Source organism: Notamacropus eugenii, chromosome 4, assembly GCF_028372415.1.
Source record: "Notamacropus eugenii isolate mMacEug1 chromosome 4, mMacEug1.pri_v2, whole genome shotgun sequence".
In the NCBI taxonomy this organism is placed as follows: Eukaryota; Metazoa; Chordata; class Mammalia; order Diprotodontia; family Macropodidae; genus Notamacropus; species Notamacropus eugenii.
The window spans coordinates 134,514,364-134,537,658 of record NC_092875.1 but is presented as its reverse complement, the minus strand read 5'-3'; the positions used below and the strand labels follow the sequence as shown (position 1 = coordinate 134,537,658).

The following is a 23,295-nucleotide window of genomic DNA, read 5'->3' as shown; positions in this document are numbered from 1 at the left end:
GACATGACTTGCACTTGACTTTCTTTTGCGTGAGTGAGGGCTGTGCAGCTCACTAGCCTTACTTCTCCTCCAGTGCCATCTGAATCCAGTGACCAGATATTCATCAGGGTAACTGGAGATGCCCCACGAAGAGGCAATTGGGGTTAAATGACTTGCCCAAGGTCACACAGCTAGTGAGTGTCAACTGTCTGAGGTGAGATTTGAACTCAGGTCCTCCTGACTCTTGTGCTGGTGCTCTATCCACTGCACCACCTAGCTGCTCTTCCTTTGTCTATATATATATATATATATATATATATATATATATATATATATATATATATATATATATATATATATATATATATATATATATATATATGCCTTTGAACCATCCTAATAGAGATATAGACCTCAAGAGTTATTAAGTAACATCTTCCTGTGTAGGGAAAATAGTTTAAATCTTGCTGAATAATATTTTCCCCTTTCCTGATTACCTTTTTATGCTTCTTTTGAGTCTTGTTTTTGAAGATCAAATTTTCTGTTTAGCTCTGGTCTTTTCATCAAGGAAGTGTGAAAGTCCCCTATTTAATTGAATATCCATTTTCCCCCTGAAGGATTATATTCAGTTTTGTTGGTAGGTATTTTTGGTTGTAGTCTAAGCTCCTTTGCCTTCAAGAATATCATATTCTAAGCCCTCTGATCCTTTAATGTAGAAGCTACTAAGTCCCATGTAGTCCTAATTGTGGCTTCTTAATATCTGAATTATTTCTTTCTGGGTGCTTGCAGTATTTTCCTCTAGATCTTATTATTCTGGAATTTGGCTACAATATTCTTTGAAGCTTTCGTTTTGGAATTTCTTTCAGAGGGTGATGGGCAGATCTTTCAATGATGATTTTACTCTCTGTTTCTAGGATATCAAGGAGGTTTTTCTTAATTTCTTGAAAGATGCTATTTAGACTCTGGCCTTCAGGTAGTCCAATAATTCTTAAATGATCTTTCCTAGATTTATTTTCCAGATCAGTCATTTTTCCAATGAGGTATTTTACATTTTATTCTATTTTTTTCCCTTTTTTTATTTCTTTGGACTGATTCTTGATATCTCATACAATCGTTAGCTTACACTTGTCTCCCACTAGCTTGCCTGGACATTATCTCTGCTGGGCTGCACTCTCCTTTTACCTAAGTGAGAAAGATCATTCCTTCAGTCCTTCCAAGTTATCTTAAGGTGGAAAATTGCATCATTCTATCTTTTTGTGAGTTCTGTTGCTCCATAATCCATTGAGAGTTTTGATTTAACATTGTTTCTGAGCAAAACTGGGGAAAACTCAGACAGCTTTCTGACTTCTCTCTGTCATCTTCTATAGCTCATCACTAAAAGTTATTAGCAGCACTTTGGAATGAGAAGTATGAGTTTTCCCAGCCACATTTGTCCCTGGACCCATTTCTCTAGATGTATGCCCGCATTGTGTATGCCCTAGCTTCATGAGTTCTAGATTAGTGCCCTTTCATATATGTTCCATAGTCACATGTTGCCAATATGTGTAATCTATATGTATTTCCTGGTCAAACACTTGTTTTCTTCATGCATGCTTTCCCCAGTGGTGACATGATAATGTTTTATAGAGGATACCTATTTGCATGGTTTTCCCCTGGTACTTTATTTGTTATGATACTTGAATAACTACCTTTAGTTTTAAAATAATGTGGCATCCATGATGCAGCAAGGGGGCATAGTGGAAAGAGAGCAGGGCATGAAGTTAAGAAAGACATATATCTGGGTTGAAATCTGGTCTCACACACTTAACTAGCTATGTGATCTTGAGCAAGTCACTGAACCTTGTTTGCCTTACTTTCATCATCTGTATAATGAGATGGAGAACAAAATGGCAAACCACTCCACTATTTTTTGCCAAGAAAACCCCAAAATAGGGTCATAAAGAGTCAGACATGACCGAACAATGAAACAACAACAGTGAGTCATCTGCCTGGTTGGTAAAAGTAATATATCTATGGGGACTTATGCTTCATGGTTTTTGAAGTGAGTACTAACCCACAGAGTGCCTTAAATATGGGAAAGCTTTTCTAGGGTCCCATATATGAGAAAGAGTGCACCAGCTGCTACATTGTTGGCATCATTTTTATTATGTGAGATTTGCTTTTTATCTTACAAGTTCCAATGATAAATTCAGTGGTAATAAGGAGTGTAGGGGAAAGGAATATAGAAAAATAACTAGATAAGATATCATATGCTAGAATGAAATTTTGACACCACCCCCACATGAAATGAGATATTCTTAACAGCTTATTTTCCCTTCATATACAAAAGATATAGGAGGAGAAAAGGTACTGGGATTTATAAAGTGAAAAGATGATACCTCTATTACAACCACTTACACAGTTCTCAGAATAAACATGCCCACCTGAATAAACACATATGAAAATGAGATGAAAATCCATCTAAGAGGAGAAGAGGGGAAATTCAGGTATTTTGATAGCTTCAATTCAGTGTCAATACATGAATATAAGATCAAATCACCAGATAATTGTTGAATTTCCATTCTGTTCTGCTCCACTGTCATTATTCCTCCTCACCCCAGTGGAATTGCTGAGATTGAGAAGTGTTTTTTGCAGGACTGGAATTTTGCCTTCCAAGGAACTGCATGTGTTTGTGCATAACCTGAGAGTAGTACTGAAGGACACGAGTAGGACCTTGGATTGTAAACATGTAAATAATATAATGAAAGCTGCATGGAGCAACCTGGCATTTTCAGAATGGTGACCTTAAATGAACAATTTTAACGTGGAATTACTTTCACTCTTTACATTGATTATGGCACTTACGGGAAGTAAACTCTCCCTACTATGGCAAGATATGATGTGTTTCTATGACCACACACTTTGAGTTCTTCATAATTCTGCCAAAAGGATTTCTTTGGGATTGAACATTTTTCATGCTTGGTCCTTAGCTTCAAAGTAGCTTATATAACACCACTTTGGTGGGGTTTTAAGTTAGAAAAATATAAAGGAGCATATCTTCCTCCAATTCTAGGTACAACCCCTTCAAACTTTTGGTGTGCTTTCATGATTCAAAAATGAGCTGATGCAAGTAATTTCATTCCTATCAGGCTTGTGCTACCTACTGAATAAGTTATGAAATTTTGAATTAAGAACTGAAGTTTGATTTATAGCATGGAATGTCACATTTTCTTGTTTTTCCTGAGACTTCCAAAGTTCAACTGAATTGAATGTAAATACTATGTTTGTCTAATATTTATAGAATAAATTTAAGGGTGTATTCAACAAGTCTTTGGTGTCCAATATTAATTCAGTCTTATTACTTGACCGGAACATGCTAGAATGTTCCCCTAACTGGTTACTGATTTTTATATAGTATATCAAGTAGTATGGCATAGGAGACAGAAGGCTATTCTCAGAGCCATGAAAATTTGGCTTCAGCTTATAGTACCTCTGACATATATAGGCTATATGAACCTCATTACTTTTGGCGCTTTATGTACTGTATGCACATAATTCCCAGACAAGGTGCCAACCTATACTTGCAGAGTGGTTTTCTTCTCCCAGGAGTTCCCTATACCAATAAAATCATAAGTCTAGTCTCTATGTCTGTCCTTTATATCTATTACTGATTATCCTAGCAAAAATATGTAAAGTGAAAAAATTCATTTATGTTAATATTAGCATAGCCAACTTTGCAATACTAGTAATTTTAGATAACTTTCCAATGACTTAAAACATTTTGGTGAATTTTTGTTTTTTTAAACCGTATTTCTTCTTTTATACACATACACACACACATACACACATACATATTTAGTGTTGAAATTCTTTGTAGTACTCAAATAGTGACAAGATATATAAGTATGGGATACACAACAAGTTAAATACAAAAGAAAAACACACACACAACAGAAGATTTTTAAACAAATTCATGAACAAGAGAAATATCTAACTAGTTCTTAGATGATAAGAGAATAGATATTAAAGATTTCCCTTCCACTAGGTTTTGACAACAATTTACCAATAAGCTGTCAATACTAGATGAGAAAGTGAATTGCAAACTGTTTTTCAAATATATTGGATAGACTTTAGATAGGCTCCAAATGAAACTCAAGAGCTGATGACATATTAAAAAGATTATATAAATACTAGAATCTCAAAACTTCTGAGCTAGATGACCTCAAAAGTTATCAAGTACATCATATATTAGAAAGAAATTCTCCACTATGATCATAAAAGTAGATCTGGAAAGGACCTCAGAAATAAACAATAGTCAAAGGCAAAAAACCTTAAGTGTCTTGCTCAAGGTCTCACAGGTAGTGTCAGAAGTGAGATTAAAACCCAAGTCTGTTGACTCAGAGGGCAGTATTCTTTCCATGATATCTTTCTGCTACCAGAATATACCTGACAAGTGGACCTAAAACTTCCATTTTTTTCCCTTCAGCAATTCATTTTAGTTTAGATACCTCTAGCTGTTTTTGTTTGTTCAATTTTTGTCAGACATCAAATTCAACTTTAACTCTGCAACTTTCACCCACTGCTTCTCATTCTGCCCAAGGGCCAAGAAGAAACAGTATAATTCCTATTTCACATGACAATTCTTAAAATATTTAAAGATAACTCAAGATGGGGGTTGGGGAGGTGGGAAGGATGAGTGGATGTGGGGGAGAGGAGGAGACCCACTACTCACTATTTAAACTGTAAATAATTTAAAAGTTTATTCTATTCAATGTGCCATGTCCTAGCAGGGATATGCATTGGTCAGCCCAGAGAGAAAGGAAGCCTTCATGGGACCAGCAGGCTTCTGAATATGAGCCATATCCCACATGTATTTATAGACTAAAGAAAGTGTATAGTCATGCGGAGATCACAAACAGTGACTGAACTGGAAGGTGAAGAGTGTTTGTCGTGTTCTTCGTAAAAGAAGAAAAGAAAACATCCTAGTCACTAGTCTGTCATTGCCCTCAAGATATGAAACAAGGCTGCCTCTGCTTTCTGGATGGCCTTCCAGAAGAACTAGGGTAAAAGAGAACAAAAATATCAATGTGAGGGTGGTTATGAATGTCCATTTGTTCTAAAATAGAGTTATTAACTTCAAAATAGGCAAAATAGAGCAACCTATATTCTCTGCTACCATACAAGCAGCTTTTATCTTGTTATCTTTTCTCCCGGCTAAGCTGTAGTGATGTTCATCTTGTCATTCTCAATTCAAGGAAAGAAGATTATAATTTGAGAAAAGTGGGAGCCTTTGCTTCTGAGGAAAAGAAGCAGTTTAGATAAACATATTTCCTAGCAATGAATAGGAGAATCATGAACGATGGTAACAATAACCACAAAAAAAGAATTGGGAACATTTTTGAGGGGGCTTTTCTGTTTTTTAAATAATATTTCTCCAAGGGTAAGAATGAATAATTCCAACAATAATCACAGGCTGTTATGCAGACTGAGTATAATATGACAATGACAAAGTCAGAAAGGAAAATAAAATACTCATCTTCCTGTTTTCTCCCAAGAACAGCTGATGGTGACCTTGATTTTGTTCTAATACAATAGTGTTCAAGGATTATTACTCATATTTTAGCTAGTTGTTGATGTACATTTAGCGCTAGGGCCATATTCTTCTACAAAAGACCAACTTCAAGACTGGTTCTAACCCTTTAGTGACCTACAGCTAACTGTAACTATCAATGACCTTGATAGTCCCTACCTAAGATATCATCTAGGAGTTATTCACATTTAAAAATCCCTACCAAGGCTCAGATTCAATCCAGCTCAGACGGTCTAGCTGAGGTTCTATCTGGCTCGCTGGTGAATATTAAGCATTACAAATGCTTAGGCTCCTTAAGAGTCAACCCCATATGGCGAATCTTTAATAAACTTGTTTTCTTTGGCTAGAGTAGAATTCATTCAAGCAGGACCTGGAGTGTCACAGACTCTTGGAATAAGAACAGGGAAGACTCATCTGTGGCATTTTTGAAGAGCATGGGAGTTATCCCAGACTACAATCAGGCTAAAATTTTCTGGGGTTGGGAGTGGAGATCAGCTTCAGGGACATGAACCTTAGAGAAAACAAAACAACTCCAAGGAGATGGATTTCTTATAAAGCCAACTCGGTGACCTTTGGACTCCCTCAGAGGTTTAGCTCACAGTGTGCTCATTGCTGATACTGCTCCAGAGAGGTGCTTCTACCTAGGTACAGTCACATCAGTCAACTTTGCCTCCAGGTCCAAAGAAGTGACCAACCAGTCGTTCACCCATAAGACTTTTCAGGCTCCTGTGAAGTTAGCACAAAAGGAACTGATGGATCCTCCAGCAGCAAAGAGGGCCAGAAGCCAGGAGGTAATTGGAGGATGGGACAGGTAACCCAAGGCCCCCAACTAGCTGTCCCAAGCACAGCCCCCTAAAGCAGCTGAACACTCTTGAATTGACTGTTCAAGAGCTCCTGCTAAACCTGGATCAAATTCTAGACTCCCAGGGGTGCCAAGGGACTTCAGTCTTAAGCACATCACGAAGGGAGTGAACAGCCCTAGAAAAGACTTTGAAAGAGATGTACTCAGAGTTTCAGAGGCTGCATGAAAAGTATAAAGAGGCCAATAGACTGAGTCAGAGGCCCAAGGAATTGGAGGAAGAGGAGAACGGCTTCTTGAACACACCTTGCCCCTTTCCCTCCCAAAGAGTCCCCATGACCAAACCCTTGAAGGGTTGTACCCCTTCAGCTAAATGTCCTTCAGAAAGAAAGCCAGAAGAGGAAGCTGCAGCAGGAGGAGCAAGTTGAGGGGCTCCATACCACCTTGGCACTGTTGCAAGTGCCCCCAGAGCTCCTGGCAGAGAACTGAAGGAGGATCTTGGACCTGCTGAACACAAGTTCGGCGGAGGAGCTCCGGAGGCTGCAGCGCTTGGGAGAGAAGAAAGTCTAACTTGTCGTGAATTGGCGGGAGCTGCACGGCCCCTTTGCAGAGGTGGAGAACCTCGGGCAGGCAGATAGAAGGGACCTCAGAGAAACAGTTGGCCACCTTTCTGAAGGCCAACATCCTGAGCTTCGTTGCCTGGTGCTTCAGTGCCTGGCCTGGGAAGAAAACCTTAGCACCACAGTCACAGGCAGCTTCCTGGAAGAGGAGCTTTCTTGACTCCAGGCCTTGACTTGATCCATTACTCCACCTAAATAACCCAGTCCAGGATTACCTTAGGTCAAAGAATCCTTTATTTATGGTATCTTTGATCTGATTACGAAAATCCAAACACAAAACTTACTCAGCAAAACAGGTCTTACTACTTAAAAAAAGAAAACATTTACAAACATTCAAAAAAAAATCACTACCAATATCCTCCAATACCGTTGTTTTTCTTTTTTTTTAACTGTATCATAGGGATATCTCCCTACAGTTGATACTGAGATTCAGGCTTGTAGCATAGTAGAAGAAGTCCCTGAAGCCTTGATTTATAAGCTCAAAGAATTTAGAACTAAAAGAAAGCTGAAAGACCCTCCAGTACAAATACTTCCTCTTACGAATAAGAAAGCTAAGGCTCATGTCACAGAATTAATAAAGAGCACAGTTTGAATCCAAACCTCAGTACTCTAAAACTAAAGCCAGTGTTCTCTCCTTTGTATGATAAGAATAATCTTTAAAAGCACAGAAAGAAAAAAGAAAAAAAATTTCATGGAGTAGATGAAACCAGTAAGAAAGCAGTAAGGAAAAGTATCTCTATGTCTAACCATATCAAACATTTTGACCACATTAAAAAAAACACTAAAAAGAATATTACTACATTCAAATCTAATGAACCCATACCAAATTCTAAAATCAGAGGTTCTCAAATGTATTTGGCCTTTAAAAAAATTTCCTCGGCATCCTCCTGACGATCTGCTTTTTAAAAAAACCCTTAACATTTTTTTTTATTTGTGTCAATTCAAAAATTATAAAATAGATTTTTAAAATGACATTTAAAATTTCATAATTTATTATAAATTTGTCAGTTTTTCCTGCATTGAAATTTTGATGATGTAGTATTGTGTGATGCAACTGTATATTATCATATTGTAAAAAAGTTATTAATGCACATATTCCTACTGATGCATGCTGGACTGATGTAACTGTATATTATCATATTGTAAAAAAGCTATTAATGCATATATTCCTACTGATGCATGCTGGACTTCTCAGAAATGCACAACTTGCAAAACAATGCACAACAACGCTTCCCTGTCAACACTTGCTTGTTAAGACCTGTAAGTGAACTTGATCAAGGTTATAACTTGTATTTTGTATTTTTATTTGGAAAATAATGTGAACAGTACAACTTTAACTCTGTTACACAACAGATGAAACATGTATGAAAGATTTTTCAACATTTTCTTCTCTTTTTTTCTTTACTTATGTTTCCATGACTCCCTTATTTTTTATTCAACACCAGAGGATACTACCAAACCTCTGAATCATTCCAGCATCCCCAGCGAATGGTATCACCTACTTTGGGAACCTCTGTTTAAATGTCTTTAAAATTTCTTTACTATAAGTACTACATTTCTCTTTAGTATTATTTCAAACAGTATAAAATCATAAGCTTTCTATCAGTTTTAGCTACAAATTACATTTCTATAATATTGTGGGCCTTTGATTCAGGTAGAAACTTTGGGCCTTTAAAAGCACTACACATTTTCCCAAAAGCAATGCAGCCTAAACTTTTCCCTTTGTTCAAATCTAGGACAAAGTCATTCAGCTACAGCATCTGTCCAAGATACATGTAGTGATGGAGGCAATGTGGTCAATGGAACTTGTATTGATTTTGGAATCAGAGAAAGTGGAGTCAAATTCTGACTTTGACACTTACCACCTGTTTGTTCTTGGATAAACATAAACTTTTCTGACTTAAGTTTCTTCCATAAAAAGAGGAAATCATTTTCAATGACTTCTTAAATTTCTTATAACTCCTACCATCATTATCATCAACATCATCAAAATATCCTTGTATTTATGACCTTAACTATCAATACTCATAAATCAGTTGAACATTCTAAAGAATGATAATGTCTAAATCAACTTCTTATTTAATTTCTTGTAATAGAAAAATTACTCAATTATATAGAAGGTAAAGCTTTGATTTTAACATTGGGTATTGTGTTTAAGTATAGTATCGATGACATTAATATAATTATTACAAAAAGTTGCAATAAACATGTCTCTTAGGAAGGGAAAATTTGAAAAATGGTTAGAATTTATACCCATTTTTGCCCACCTAAAATCAACTAAGATTTCTAGTTATCTAAATACTATTTGGATCTCTGCAATGTCACAGGAGGCCTATAACTTCCATGAAGAATAAAACATTTCAGTATTAATATGGCTGAATTGAAATTATCATGTCTTCCAATTATACTTACCCTTTACTATAATAATACTTCTGAGAACTATTTTTGTTATCTATGTGTGATATTATCATAATAGTAATTCGCTTTCAAGTAGTTATATTGGGGATAGCAAGTAGAGGTAGTACTCAGGTATTTGAGGTCTGCTATATTGGGTTTTTTTTTTTTTGTATTTTGTGGAAAATGTCTAGTTGATTGATCAATGTAAAGCAAGCAATCTTTTTTTATTTTGCATTTTACCTTTCTCCAACTTTCCCCTCATGTCTCTCCCTTCCCATTGATTTTTTTTTCTCTTAATATGACTGAGAACCTGAAAACATGTATGGTGTCATAAACTAAAACAGGGGTGAGGAGCCTCTGGCCTTTAGGCCACATGTGACCTTCTGGGTCCTTGGATGTAATCTTTTGACTGAGTCCAAGTTTTATAGAACAAATTGTTGTATTAAGGATATGCTACCTGACAAAGTCCTCCTGAATAAAAACTCTGTGAAACACTTGCTATTATCACAAATTTAAGAAAACAGTCCTTAAGCTATGGAATTGTCATTGGCCAAGTCTATTCTTCCATTTGGTAGAGGATCATCTTATAAGTATGTAGGAGAAGAAGCAGAACAAAGGTAAATTTGAGTTTCAGTATGAGCAACTCTAAAGTAGTTTAAGATAGAAAATACAATAATTTACAGTACAGAAAAGAAATCTGTGAGTATTTATAGATAATTTTCTAAAACCAATAACCTCTTTGTGGTCAGAGAGCCAAAAATATAGGCCACCTCTATGAAGAATCTCAGTTATCTCATTTTGAAAAAGGAAATGTTTGATCTGTTGACTAAGTTCCATTTCAGCACTAACTCATCTATGACAATAAGTTACAAAGTGACAGATTTAAGCTAAAAATGTAAAGAAGTTTCTTAATTACTGCTATGCAAAAGTGGAAGTAGTTGCCTAATATCTGTCTCCTCTAGAGAATCTGTAACAGATCCAGCTATTTTGGAAGGCAATATGAAACTATGGCATGGAAGTCACCAATGTGTACATACCCTACCCAGTTAAACCACTATTAGGCTTACGTTGCTAAGAAGTCAAAGAAAGAGGAAAAGGAATAGTATGTGTAAAAATATTAATAGAAGCTCTTTTCATGGAAACCCAAAATTGAAAACTAAGAGATTTTCCTGCTATTGAAGAAAGATTAATGAAATTGTAGCACACAAATGGAATGGATTATTATTGTGAAATGGAAAATTTCAGAAGAAACTGGAAGTCTTTTAAGAAGTGACATAGAGCAAAGTGAAGACTAGGAGAATAATGTCGATAATGATAACATTAAAGAAAAAAATCAGCTATGAAAGATTTTAGAACTCTGATAAACACTAAAATCTATGAGTCTAAAAAGAATGAAACTGAAATGTGCTGCTATTTTCCTAGCAGAAAGATAATGAACTTAAAATGCAGAAAGATACACATTTTTGAACCTGCCTAATGTAAGAATTTGTTACTGGACTACAGAATGATGTGTTGAGTTCTTTGGGGTGTGTGTGTGAAATTGCTTAAAGTAGGATCAATAGGAACAATAGATTAATTTAAAATGTTTGTTAATAGAGAGACATAAAAATAATAAAATATATGTCCTCTTCTCTCTATTCACATAGCTACCAGTTGAGTTCAGGACCTTATCACCTTTCTCATAGATAAATGAATCGATCTTCTAACTGTTCCATCAACCTCAAGCATCTCCACTGTCTGATCCATGATCAGCACAGTTGTACTAAATAAAAAAAATCTGATATTTGGCCATATCACTTCCTTGCTTAAGAAGCTTAAGTGGTTTCCTAGTGTTGCTAGCATAGACTGGAAATTCCTTTGTTAGACATTTAAAGCCCCTCATAATGTAACTTCAACCCACATTTCTAGCCTTATCACGTTTCCCTTTTATACAGTATATGTTCCAACCAAACTGGTTAACTCACTGTTCTGATACAGGGTAAGTCAGAAACTCTACTCACTTCACTGAAGGATGACCTGACATTGAATTCATAATAGTCGTGACTATTCTCTTTGGATTGTGTTGGAAAGTCCCAGGACTGGCTAATGTGACTTATTGGAATTTGTAACTTTATACTTTTTTATGGAGAAAAAAACACAATCACTAAAATAAATTTAAAATCATATCCTTAAATACTATCACGTTTCAGGGTAATAAAAAAACACTTGAAACTTACACTTGCAGCACTGTTCTGGGATCTCCAACTTCCCCTCCATCACCAATTGTCAATGTATCATAGCCAATTTCTAGATCAAATTCTTCAAAATTTATCTGAATAACCTAGGAGCAAAAATAAACAAAAGCTTCAATTACAAATGTATTCTGTCATACAAAAGAATTGCAACTGATGACACCTTAGCATTGGAACAAATTATTTCATATGATATAATGGCTATATATGCATATATTCACAAAATGCACATATGTATACACAATTCTTCCCATAAACTATAATGTGTAGCGTGAAAATTATATAATTAATGATATTGTCATATATTTTGTGACAAATATGATCTAATATTAAACAAAACTTAATGAAGAATCAGAGCAAAGATGAAATGAGATGAATACCATTAATACACACCAACTGAAGTAGTTCCTAAGTTAATAAAATATGATTTTCAATCATTATATAAAAAGACAAATGATGCTCCACATGAAGTGCTCAGTAAATGTTTATTGATATTGACCAACTGACACTGATTGCTGTGTAAGAACACATAGTTTTACTGATTTTTTCATGGAGTTCTTGAATCATTAGATTCCGTGAACCCTTTTTTAATATAGACTCTATGTACAGAAAGAAAACAAATTAAAATTGGACTTGGTAAAAAACAGTCAATTAATTAAACATAAAATATTCCTTTCCTTTGTTCATTTGAATAAATTTTAACATGTGACATTGTAGAATTTCATTACTCTAAGTACTTCTTTCACATAGATCCTATGTGAGCCACAGGTTCCTGAAACAAAGGTGACACTGCTGACAGCATTGCTTGTTCCTTTTGAGGCTATACTCTGGACTTTCTCTACCATGCCCTAGAATCCTCTACATCCTGAAAGCTCTCAACAGCCTTGTAATTAGCACTTTGGAAGTACCTTGTGCCCTTAGCATCTTTGCCTCTGATTGGATGGCTCCTCTAGGAATCTCTATTTAAGGAGATCACCCAGGCCAGAGTCATGACTTCATTCATCTCCAGGTGTCACTCCAGACATCTTTTACCATATCCCTTTCCTTTTCAACTTTATTTTCTTGGCCATTTGAATACTCCCTACAGGGCAGGGACATCTTTCTTCCTACTTATATTTTATTCCAAGTGCTAAAAACAATGTCTGTCACATAGTAATTGTTTAATAAATCGTTTTTAAGTTGCTGATTTGATTTTGTGAATAGAGAATTGAGGCTGCTGACTTGCACAGCCCTCCCTCACTCAAAACAAAGTCAAGTGCAAGTCATGTCATCATTTCTCTGATGGCATGGTCTTCTCTGGCAACGAAAGATGAACACACAAAAACAACAGTGTCCTAGATAAAGCTCTAAGTGATAGCAGAAATTGTAAGATTCTGTCAGTTGCATGGATTTTCATAAACATTGTTCTGAATGCTATGTCTCTCAATTCAGTCTATCATTGCACTGGTTTTCTTGGCAGCCATGTTACACTGTTGACTTATGTTAATCTTATAGTCCATTAAAAATCCTAGGTTTTTCATAAGCATCTTGTCTAGCAACACATTTCACAGCTTGTACTTGTGGAGCTGATTTTTAAAAATGATTGAACTTTGCATTTATATCTGTCAAAGGATTGAGAATGGTCAATTTGTTCTAAATTTATTCCAAATTAATAATGAATAAGTATTTAGTGAAAATCTACTATGTGTCCTTAGAACTGTGTCCAGACCACAAGAGTTGCATAAATTATTTTTACTGTTAAGGAACATACAACGAAATGGAAGAAATAGAGCCCATTTTTGCTACGTTTCTATGCAAAAAGCATGTCATTCAATAGTAAATGTATAGAAGAAACTATAAATAAGAATTCAGAAAAGCAGAAAAATAAGCACTAGTTTATTTGAGGGAAACTTTATGAAGGGCTCAGGAACTGAATTTTAAGCAGACTTCAAAGATTATTTGGGGTATTTACAAACAGAGAAGGAAGGAAGATATTCTTGGCAATGAGATTAATACTTGTGAAGGAACAGAGGTAAGAATAAGCATATCAGTTGTACGAGACAAGTGGGAACAATTTGACCATGAACCGGGGATCATACTGGGGAATAATGGAAATATGGATCAGTAAGATAGAGTCAAATTGTGGAAGATCTTAAAAGGCACTGGAATTTAGACTAAAATAGAAAGAATCATAGAGTCATGGAAATTTTTTGTTTCTTTCATTTTGATTTTCAGTGAAGTAAAAGAAAAAATGTCATTTAACAAAGATACTATGGCAAGGTATCCTGGGTAGATTAGATGGGGAGAACACTATACTCACAGAAAGTCAAGGAGGAAGCTTGTAATTATCTAGTATTTTTTTTTAATTATAGTAGACTGGACTCCAATTTTTGTTGCTGTTTTTTTTAAGGGTGACAATTATGTGAGTAGAGGGGAAGAAACAGTTCTATAGAATGACCTTTCTAGTGTATCATTGATGTGGTTTGGAGATGGTGGTGACTACAGTAAAAATATAAAGGCATTATTTGATTAAAGTACAAAATGTAAATATGAATGCTGAAGGGACTAACGATGATGTTCATGAGTAAGGAAGTGAGGAAAAAATAAATATAGTACTGAAATAATTCAGGAAGAGGAAAAAGGTAAATGTGTACAGACTAAATCAAATTGAAGATGTGAGAGAAAAGGGATTTGAAATATATGTTAGTACAGGATGAGATCAAGCCCACACATGCAAACTGGAGAACATCTAAAAGTTATATTTGTTTATGATTTCAATGAATTAATATTGAAAATTTGTTCCCTTTATATTGGAAGGCATTAAGAGATGGAGGTAAACAAGGAGAGGTAAGACAATGAGTGGTTTGAACACCAGGAATATTATTTAAAAAATGATTCATGAACATTTTTTAAAAGAAGAGATAATTACTTAATGTCAATACGACTTCATCAAAAATAAATCATGCCCAGGTAAAAACACTTCTTTTATATTTCCTCAAAATATTTACTAGATTGTTAAGTCAAGCAAACACAGTAAACATACTGGTAGTTTCATCACATAAAAGTATTTGTCAAGACTCAGTATTTACGGACAATATGAAAAGAATGTCTGCTAAATAATAGTGCACTTGAATTGATTCCTAACTGATTGAATGTATCCAAAAAAAGAGTCAATAATAAGCCAACTTAGAGAAAAGTCTCCAAAGTAGTACCCTGACTATGGGTCCATGACCTTATACTAGTTAACAATTTAAAGAATGACTTGAACCAAGATAAAGAAGATAGGAGGGATCTATATTAAGGTAAAGAGGAAACTGCTGACTATACCATAGGTAGGACAGCTGGAGAAACCACAGATACATATCCTAGTAAAGAGAAGAATGAAGGATGATGGAACACAGTCATGAAAACCACCTTAAGTATCCGAAGGGATTCATGTGGAGAGGCATTTAGGGTTAGTGCACATTTAGGGTTGAAAAATATCAGTCTTAGAGGACTACAGTTTTAATTAGTATGATGTGAGTGACCTAAACAAGTAGCTAAATGAAAGAATGAATGAATAAACAAACATGCCGCATAAGTTAATGAGATCTTGAACTGCCTAAAGAGAGGAATTGTTGCTGTTTGGTCATTCAATTGTATCTGACTCTTTGTGACCCTACGGATCAAACACACTAATACTGTCCGTAGGGTTTTCTTGACAAAGATTATGAAATGGTTTGCCATTTCCTTTTCCAGTATATTAAGGCAAACAGAAGTTAAATGACTTGCCCAGGATTACATGGCTCATAAATATCTGAAGTTGAATTTCAACTCATGTCATCCTGAGTCCAGATCCAGCACTGTATTCATTGAGCCATCCAGCTGCCTTCTAAAAGAGGAATAGCTTCCCGGAATAAAAGAGAGATAGTTCATTTGTCTTCTGCCTTAGTCAGATCATTTCTGGTACACTATGTCTGAAGTTCTTGGCAACAATCATTCAGTGCTTATTAAGTATTTACTAAGTACCTGTCACTGTGCTAAACATGGCACATCTATTCTAATGGGGGAGACAACAAACAAACAACTATGTGCATAAATACATAGTTTAAATGATAGGTAATCTCAGAGAAAAGGAGTGATGTGGGTGGTGTCTGAATTTAGAATGAGTAATAGTAAGAAGACCAGTATGACTCAATCATAAAATATAAAGAGAGGAGGAAAGTATAAGAAAATTGAACACTGAAAAGGAGAGTCTTTAGAATGATGCAACTGAGACAAGATGGTGAAAAGTCTTGAGGCCATGAATGAACTGGAAAATAGACAATATAGCTATATAGTTAAAGAATTGTTATGTGGAAGAAAGGTTATACTTATATTATCATATATCATAGGTTTATAGCTAGAAAACCCCATAGTGGCTAAGTAATCCAAAACTGTTATTTTACAGATGAAAAAACAAAGCTCAAAGAGGTTGAATGACTTGTCTATAGTTCCATCCCTAATGTCTCAAAATGATGTATGCCTTCTTCCAAGCTTAGCACTCTAGCTACTACCCAATGTTGACTTATTCTTTTTGTTTCAAGAGGGCAGAACCAAGAGAGATGGTTGGATATTATAAAGGGTTAAATATGGGCTTGATGTAAGGAAAAACTAAACATCTGCAGATGTCTAAAAGCAGAAGCTAGGTGGTGCACTGGATAGAGCATCAAATCTAGAGTCAGGAAGATCTAAGTACAAATCTGACCTCCAGCACTTATTAGCTGTGTAATCCTGGCAAAGTCACTTCATCCTGTTTGCCTCAATTTCCTTATGTGTAAAATGAGCTGGAGATTGAAATGCAAACCACTCCGGTATCTTTGCCAAGAAAATCTCCAATGGAGTTATGAAGAGACAGACATGACTGAAACAATTGAACAAGAAAAAAGTAGAATAAGCTGGTTCAGAGAGTAGGGGGTTGTCACATATCTGGAGGTTTTCCAGCAAAGAACAGATATTGTTGGTACTCAGTCGTGTCCACCTTTTCATAATCCCATTTGTGGTTTTCTTGGCAAAGATACTGCAGTGGTTTGTCATTTCCTTTTCCAGGTCATTTTACAGATGAGGAAACTAAGGCAAAGTATGAAGTGACTTGACAAGGGTCATATAGCTAGTAAGTATCTGAGGCCAGATCTGAACTCAGGAAGATGAGTCTTTCTTGACTCCAGGCCCAGCACTCTTTCCACTCTACTGACTAGATGCCCCTAAAGACTAGCTGATCATTTTCAAACATATTAAGATAGAAGCTCCCAAAAGGCAGGGGTTTTTTATCTTTGTATTCTCAATGTATAGCACAGTGCCTTGAATACAGGAAACAATAAAGATTGTTAAACAAATGAACTATTCAAAGACATTTGAAAGGGAATCCTTGCCCCATCTGGAAACTCCCACAACTGATAGGAAGCAACATCTGGTTGGTTGGTTGGCTGTTGTTCTTCTTTCCTGAAGAGGACCAAAATGACATCACTATGATAAAGTCAAGTTTCAATGTGTCCAACTGTGGCTAATCAGACCAATAAGAGCTAGGAATCCTCTACCCCAGATTGGGCACAGATAGTCCATGTGAACATTTGGGGTGGATATGCGAAATTTGTGCATCCTATATTTCCTTTGAGCTCAATTCTTCTTTGTTCATAGAGCACAGCACCTTCTCTGATGTGGGCACACCATGTTGAGCAGTCCTGTGCCAATATCTCCCATGTCACACAATCAATTCTAGAGTTCTTGAGAGTGTTCTTGTATTGCCTCTTCTGACCACTATGAGATCACCTGCCCCGTGCCAGTTCTCCAGCAAAATAGTCCTTTTGGCAAATCTACATTTTGCATTCAAACAACCTGGCCAACCCATCTACTGTGTAACTTAAAGGCAGAGGGAGTCATGTGATATAGTTGCTAGTGCTAGACTTGGAGTCAGGAAGGCCAGAGTTCAATTCTGACCTCAGGTAAATTATTTGTCCTATTTGATTCAATTTTCTCAAATGTAAAATGGGTATAATAGTACCACCCTTAAACAATTGTGAAGATCAAATGAAATAATACTTCTAAAGCATTTAACACAGTGCCTGGCACATAATAGGTACTATACAGGTGCTTATTCTCTTCCCTCTTTTCTCTCATAGCATTAGAGAATTTCCTTGGACCCTAAGAAGTTATTACTTGTCCATAGTCACTAGGTTGGTCTGCATTAAAGAAAGGACTTGAATCCAAACGTATAACTCTAAGGCTAGCCCTTCATCCACTAAACTATGTTTACAAAGGAATGAAGAGTGGAAGGAGAGAAGGTAGGAACAGAGAAGACAGAGGAAGGAGGAAGAGGGATATAAGAGGGAAGAAGGATAAAGAGAACAAAACGGAAAGAGAAGAAAGAAAGAGGAGAAGAGCAAAAGGACAGGATGGAAGTAAAAGAGGGAGGGGAGAGAAAAGGAAAATGAAGGATGGAAAGATTTCACTCATAAAGTGTTTCTGAAACAATAAAAAAGAACACACGCATACATACACACACACACACACACACACACACACACACACACACACACACACACACACACACACACCAAATCATGGTCCCTGACATTATGTTTCCTGACAAAAAGGTCAGAAAATATTTGGCAAGTTGTTAAGTATGCACAACAAGGTATTTGAATTCCAAGAAGTTTGTTGTAATTACTATCTCGCTTAATAAATGAAAGAAAAGGATGGGAGGAAAATGTTCAACCTCTAATAGCAAAAGGAAACACTCATAATAATACTAATGATGACATTAACAAGATTAATACTTAACATTCTTCTGTTGTTTGTCTCATCAATAATTTTGTTTTTCTTTAACCATAGAATTTAGTACATAGTCCTTATTCAATGTTTTGTGAATAAATGGATCAACTTTAGAATTTGGAGTTTAAAGGCAAATTAGAGAACATTCATTTCAGGTGAAAGAAACTATACATTCCACCAACATACTAATATAGCAGAAACTGTACTAAGCACTATGGGAGATATCAAGATGAATTAAATGCATTCCCCATCCTTATCTACTATATTGTCTGATTTTTATGATTTTGTCATAAGAAATCATTTTAGCTTATTTGGAATTTCAAGATTTCAAATGTAAAGTTTTCAGACATTTTGAGCAACACATGGGGACATGTAGGGTAAACAGAGAGTTAAAAAGGATTTTTCCTCTTCCCAGACGGTAGATAATATTCTCTGCAAAACAGTGAGAGAGGAGATGGAGGAACTGAGAAGAGCACTTTCTCTCACTTTGTATTAAATCTCCAGTAAAGGAACTTATAAAATTCATTATAAATGTTCAGAGTCCTGAACACTTGTTGGAGACACTATGAAACAAACAGCAATGTTCATGATAAAATTTGGACATTGGAGGCATTTGACAAATCTTTGTTTAATGGGTAAACTAATCTGACTCAGAAACTAATTATGCTATTTTCTTTTTGACAGTTTGCAGCAAAATATTTTTCTTCTGCTTTAAAGTATAACAAAAAAAGCCATTGGAACACCATGCTATTTTAATGCTTGTGAACATAAGTGTATATTTTATTATGCATAAAAGATGATAAGATCATTGGAAGTATTATAACAGTAAACAAATTCCCTTCAAAGATATTAGTAATGTAATAGTTCTAGTTTGGGTGGGCGTGGGATTTCATCCTTGCTGAATTGAAGTATGTATGGGTAGCTAGGGCCTTCTAATGTGGTTGATAGCTTTCTCCGTGGCACTATTTCACAAGGTTGAAGAAAAAATTTATTCAGCAACCATGTTATGTTCTTATTGCTCTTTCTCTACATTAGTATCTTAACCCAGTTGTCTTGGAATCTGATAGAAATTTACATTTCCCATCCCCAGGAGGAGAGAAAGGTTGGCAAAGAAGAGAATGAAACAACTCTTCTTCTAGAATTGTCTAGGGAAAGTAACCACACCAATTCACCAGGTGCTCTGAGCTTATTTTGGCTCTAACATAACAAAAGGTACGTCAAAGTCCTACCCCATTATAGCATCCCCTTAGAAGCCTGCTCCTATGCGATAGGCTCTAGGTTGTGTTATTGACAACATTTGCCGACAGTTGTTCGATTTGCTGATTATGGTCTTCAAATACTATTTTCCTTTAGTATTCTACTCCTTTGACCATGTTCTTCACCCACATGGAATAGCTTCTCTCCTCTCCTTCACTTAGTTAAACTCTATTTCTTTTAAGATCTACTTTAAGGACAAACTATTCCTTATAGTCACATTTGAAAACATTCTCTTGAGGACTATCTCATTTTTCTCAACTATTATTTGGCAGTACTTATTTAATTTCTGGTTAATAGGTATTTATGAATCATCCACTGTTTACTAGAGAAGAGGAAACTTCTAGAAGACGGGTGGATAGAGAGTTTGGAAGATTGGGGTTCTTCAAATCTACGCAGGTTGTTTGACTATGAACAAGTTATTTAATCTCTTGGTGCCTCAGGCAGCTTGCAGAGCAAGCCTCACTCATATGCACTGAAATAGGGAGCAAGAGGATCTAGTGAGTTTTGGACCTGGAGTTAGGAAGACTTGAGTTCAAATTCTGCTTATTTACTTAGTTATATGACCATGGGCAACCCACTTAAATTCTCTTATTTTCCTCATCTGTAAAATGGCCTCACAGGGTTATAGAATTTTGAAAACATGATAGCTATATAAATATCAGCTACTAGAAGCAGTTGCCTCACTAGGAATTCCATACCAATTAAATCATATGCCCAGTCTAAAGAAGATAAAAATGCAGGACTCTGTCCTGAGTTCTTCAGGAAACACAAAGATAAGTAAAACAGAGCCCATTCTCATATGGATCTTGAAGTGTATGAGAAGCAAAACAGATATGCAAATATCTATAATATGAAATAGAATTTAGAATAGAGGAGTAAAATAGAAAAGAGGAGTAAAATGTAAAAGAGAGTTGTGAAGATGTAACTACCATGTCTAAGTGTTAGAGTTAGGGAAAACTTCACAGAACCTGGGCTAGGCATGAAAGAATGAAAATATTTCAGTAGGCAAAAATGTATTTATGGAGCAACAAGGGTATATTGGGAAGAGGTTCAGGAAGAAGGGTTGAGAGTGCAATCTGGAATTAAGGGGGAAGAGTGAATCTAGACATAAGAAAGAACAGAATTTTTTCCAGAAATTGCAGTTTAGCTAGAGAATATTGTGTGTCAATCAACTATATTGTGACCCATAACTAATAGCATGCAGACCAGTTGTGGAAAGGAAGAAGGTTCATGGCTATGGTTATCCTGGTTTGGCAGTAAGTCAAGCAGACTTCAGAGAGGGAAACTATGAACCGGGGGAAGATGAGAATGTGAGAATGGTCTATAACACATATTGTGACAAGAATGAGGACAGTGTGATAACATAATGAAATTAGCCTGTGCTTTGGAAGGTGAAGCATATTAGGTAAGCCTAGAAAGGTAGTTTGAACTCTCCTCAGTCTTGCACAATGATCCTAGAAACAATGAGAATGTTCCTCGTGTATAATGTTACTCATAGATCTTCCCAAGGCTAAGTATTCTTGGTTAATTCAAATTATACTCATAATTAAAGGTTTTGAATTCCTTCACAATCTTAGTAGTTAAAACATTTCAGATTCTTTCCATTCTCATCTATCCCTTATGGCTTCCTTCATATTCCAGCTAAAAGTTCACCTCCTACAAGAAGCTTTTCCAATCCCCTTTAGTGCTAGTGTCTCCAACTTGGTTGATTATCCAATTTATCCTGTTTCCACATAGTCATTTATGTGTTGTATTCCCCATTAGATTGTGAGCACTCTGACAAAAGGAACTCCTTTACCTCTATGTTTAATCATCATTTAGCACAGTGGCCAGCAAATAGTAGTTGCTTTATAAATGCTTGTTTTGCTTAACATGCAATATGTTAGATCAGAATACAGTAGAGCTGTTTTCCTAATGGGATATATAAATTTTGTCACATTTTTCCTACTGAATTAAGTTTATCAAGTCCCAATTTGCTGTATAATTTTCTATAAAAATTTTGTACAAGACAACTAGGCTGAAAGATATAACAAAAGCATTTTTAGATTAAATTAGAAAGAAAATAATAAGCACAAAAGCTTAACCAGAATTTTTATAATTATCTTTTACTTGTATTTAAAGATCAATTTCTGAGTTCCTGATCATGAAGACAGAATTACAGGTAATTACTATACCAAGCTATTACTATTTTCACATGGGGCCAAAGTATAATGAAATTGGAGGTCACTGGAGTCTAGATGGTTGATGAAGCCAGAATGTCCCATACAGAATATAATGACTTGAAACTGAATAGGTAACTGACAAAGAATTAGATTACATAATCAAAATGGACCAAGTGAATCTCAAAGGAAGAGAAGCTGAGAAATTTTAGCAAAGGCATAATCTGGTAGTGCAAGCAAGAAGTATACTGTTGTTTATTAGTGTTTAAGTGGATATATGTATGTGTATAATATTTGAAAGTTACAGCATACAGAAAATTAATTTGGTCTGAGGATTGAGAAAAGAAGGAGAAACAGAATAGACAAGATAGATTTTAGGAAATTGTCTCACACTTTCACTCATCCCAAGTTGCTCCCTGACGCAAAAATTCATCTTTTTAACACCATTATTGTCTCAGTGATGCTAAATAGAACACCCTAATCTCTAAAGAAAATTTTAGCTGGATAAGGGATAGTAGAGAGATCAGTAGGCTACAATGATGATATGACCATAGAATGGCATAACAGGTATCATGTAGTAAATATAGGAGGCTAGTGACAGAGAAAATTAACAATAGCAGTAGGATATATGACAGGCTTCACTTACACACATAAAAACTTCAAGATGTGGAGGAAGGTCTCTAGCATTCCAGGTAGAGGAATGTTCTTGACTTTTCTTCTACCATGGACCCTTTTGACAGTCTGATGAGACTCTCTCCCTCTGCAAACAAACCCCCCTCCTCTCCCCACTCCCCACATACAGATTGTCTTCAGCTCACTTTTACATGTTATTTTCTTTTATTAGAACTCTTGAGAGCAGGGACTATATTTTTGCTTGTTTTTGTAGGAAGCCAAATGGTGCTGTCGATAGAACACTGGACTTGGAGTCATAGAGTCCAACTGGGTGTGTGACCTTAGTTACATCACTGGTATGAATAATCCCAAGTACTTGATTAATGAGGTACTCAGATTAGCAAGATCAAAGAATTATTGAATTTACTTATCATATTTTAGTCTTAAGATATTCAAAATATATTTGATGATAGAGACAAGGCCAACTTGTGGTTTCATTGATATAGGGAACTCCTAGAAGAAGAAATTACCTTTAACAATTGGCACTTGCTCTCCAGCTTAAAGTTTTAGAAAGTCACCTTGAACACTAAGAGGCTGCATATGGCATACTTAAGACCAGTAGATTCCTGAATTTACAGTTGAAATTAATCTATAAGATTATGTTACTCCTTTTTCTTTTCTCATAAGTAAAATGATTTAAAAATCAAAGAATTGAAAAAGGCAAGAGTAATGTTGCTCAGTAAGCTTACTAATGTCTGTCAGGAATCTCTAACAAGACATAATTTAGCTCCTCAAGGTAAAAATGAATGTGCCAATAACTGGCTTTATGGCTTTCCAATAAAGTGTGAAAATCTCTGATATTATATGAGCAAAGCTTCAAGCATTGTGAAGGATACTTTAATAG

General features: G+C 35.6%; 1 protein-coding gene across 3 annotated transcripts in view; it reads right to left on the bottom strand.

Annotated features, from left to right (window-relative positions):
• The window catches only part of CSMD3 (CUB and Sushi multiple domains 3), a 1,632,969-nt gene that overhangs the window by 758,128 nt on the left and 851,546 nt on the right, over nt 1-23,295 (bottom strand). For all 3 annotated transcript variants that reach the window (XM_072603249.1, XM_072603250.1, XM_072603251.1), the window contains one exon: nt 11,581-11,684. In XM_072603249.1, the coding sequence (XP_072459350.1) occupies nt 11,581-11,684 (104 nt within the window). The remainder of the gene's footprint in view (nt 1-11,580; nt 11,685-23,295) is intronic.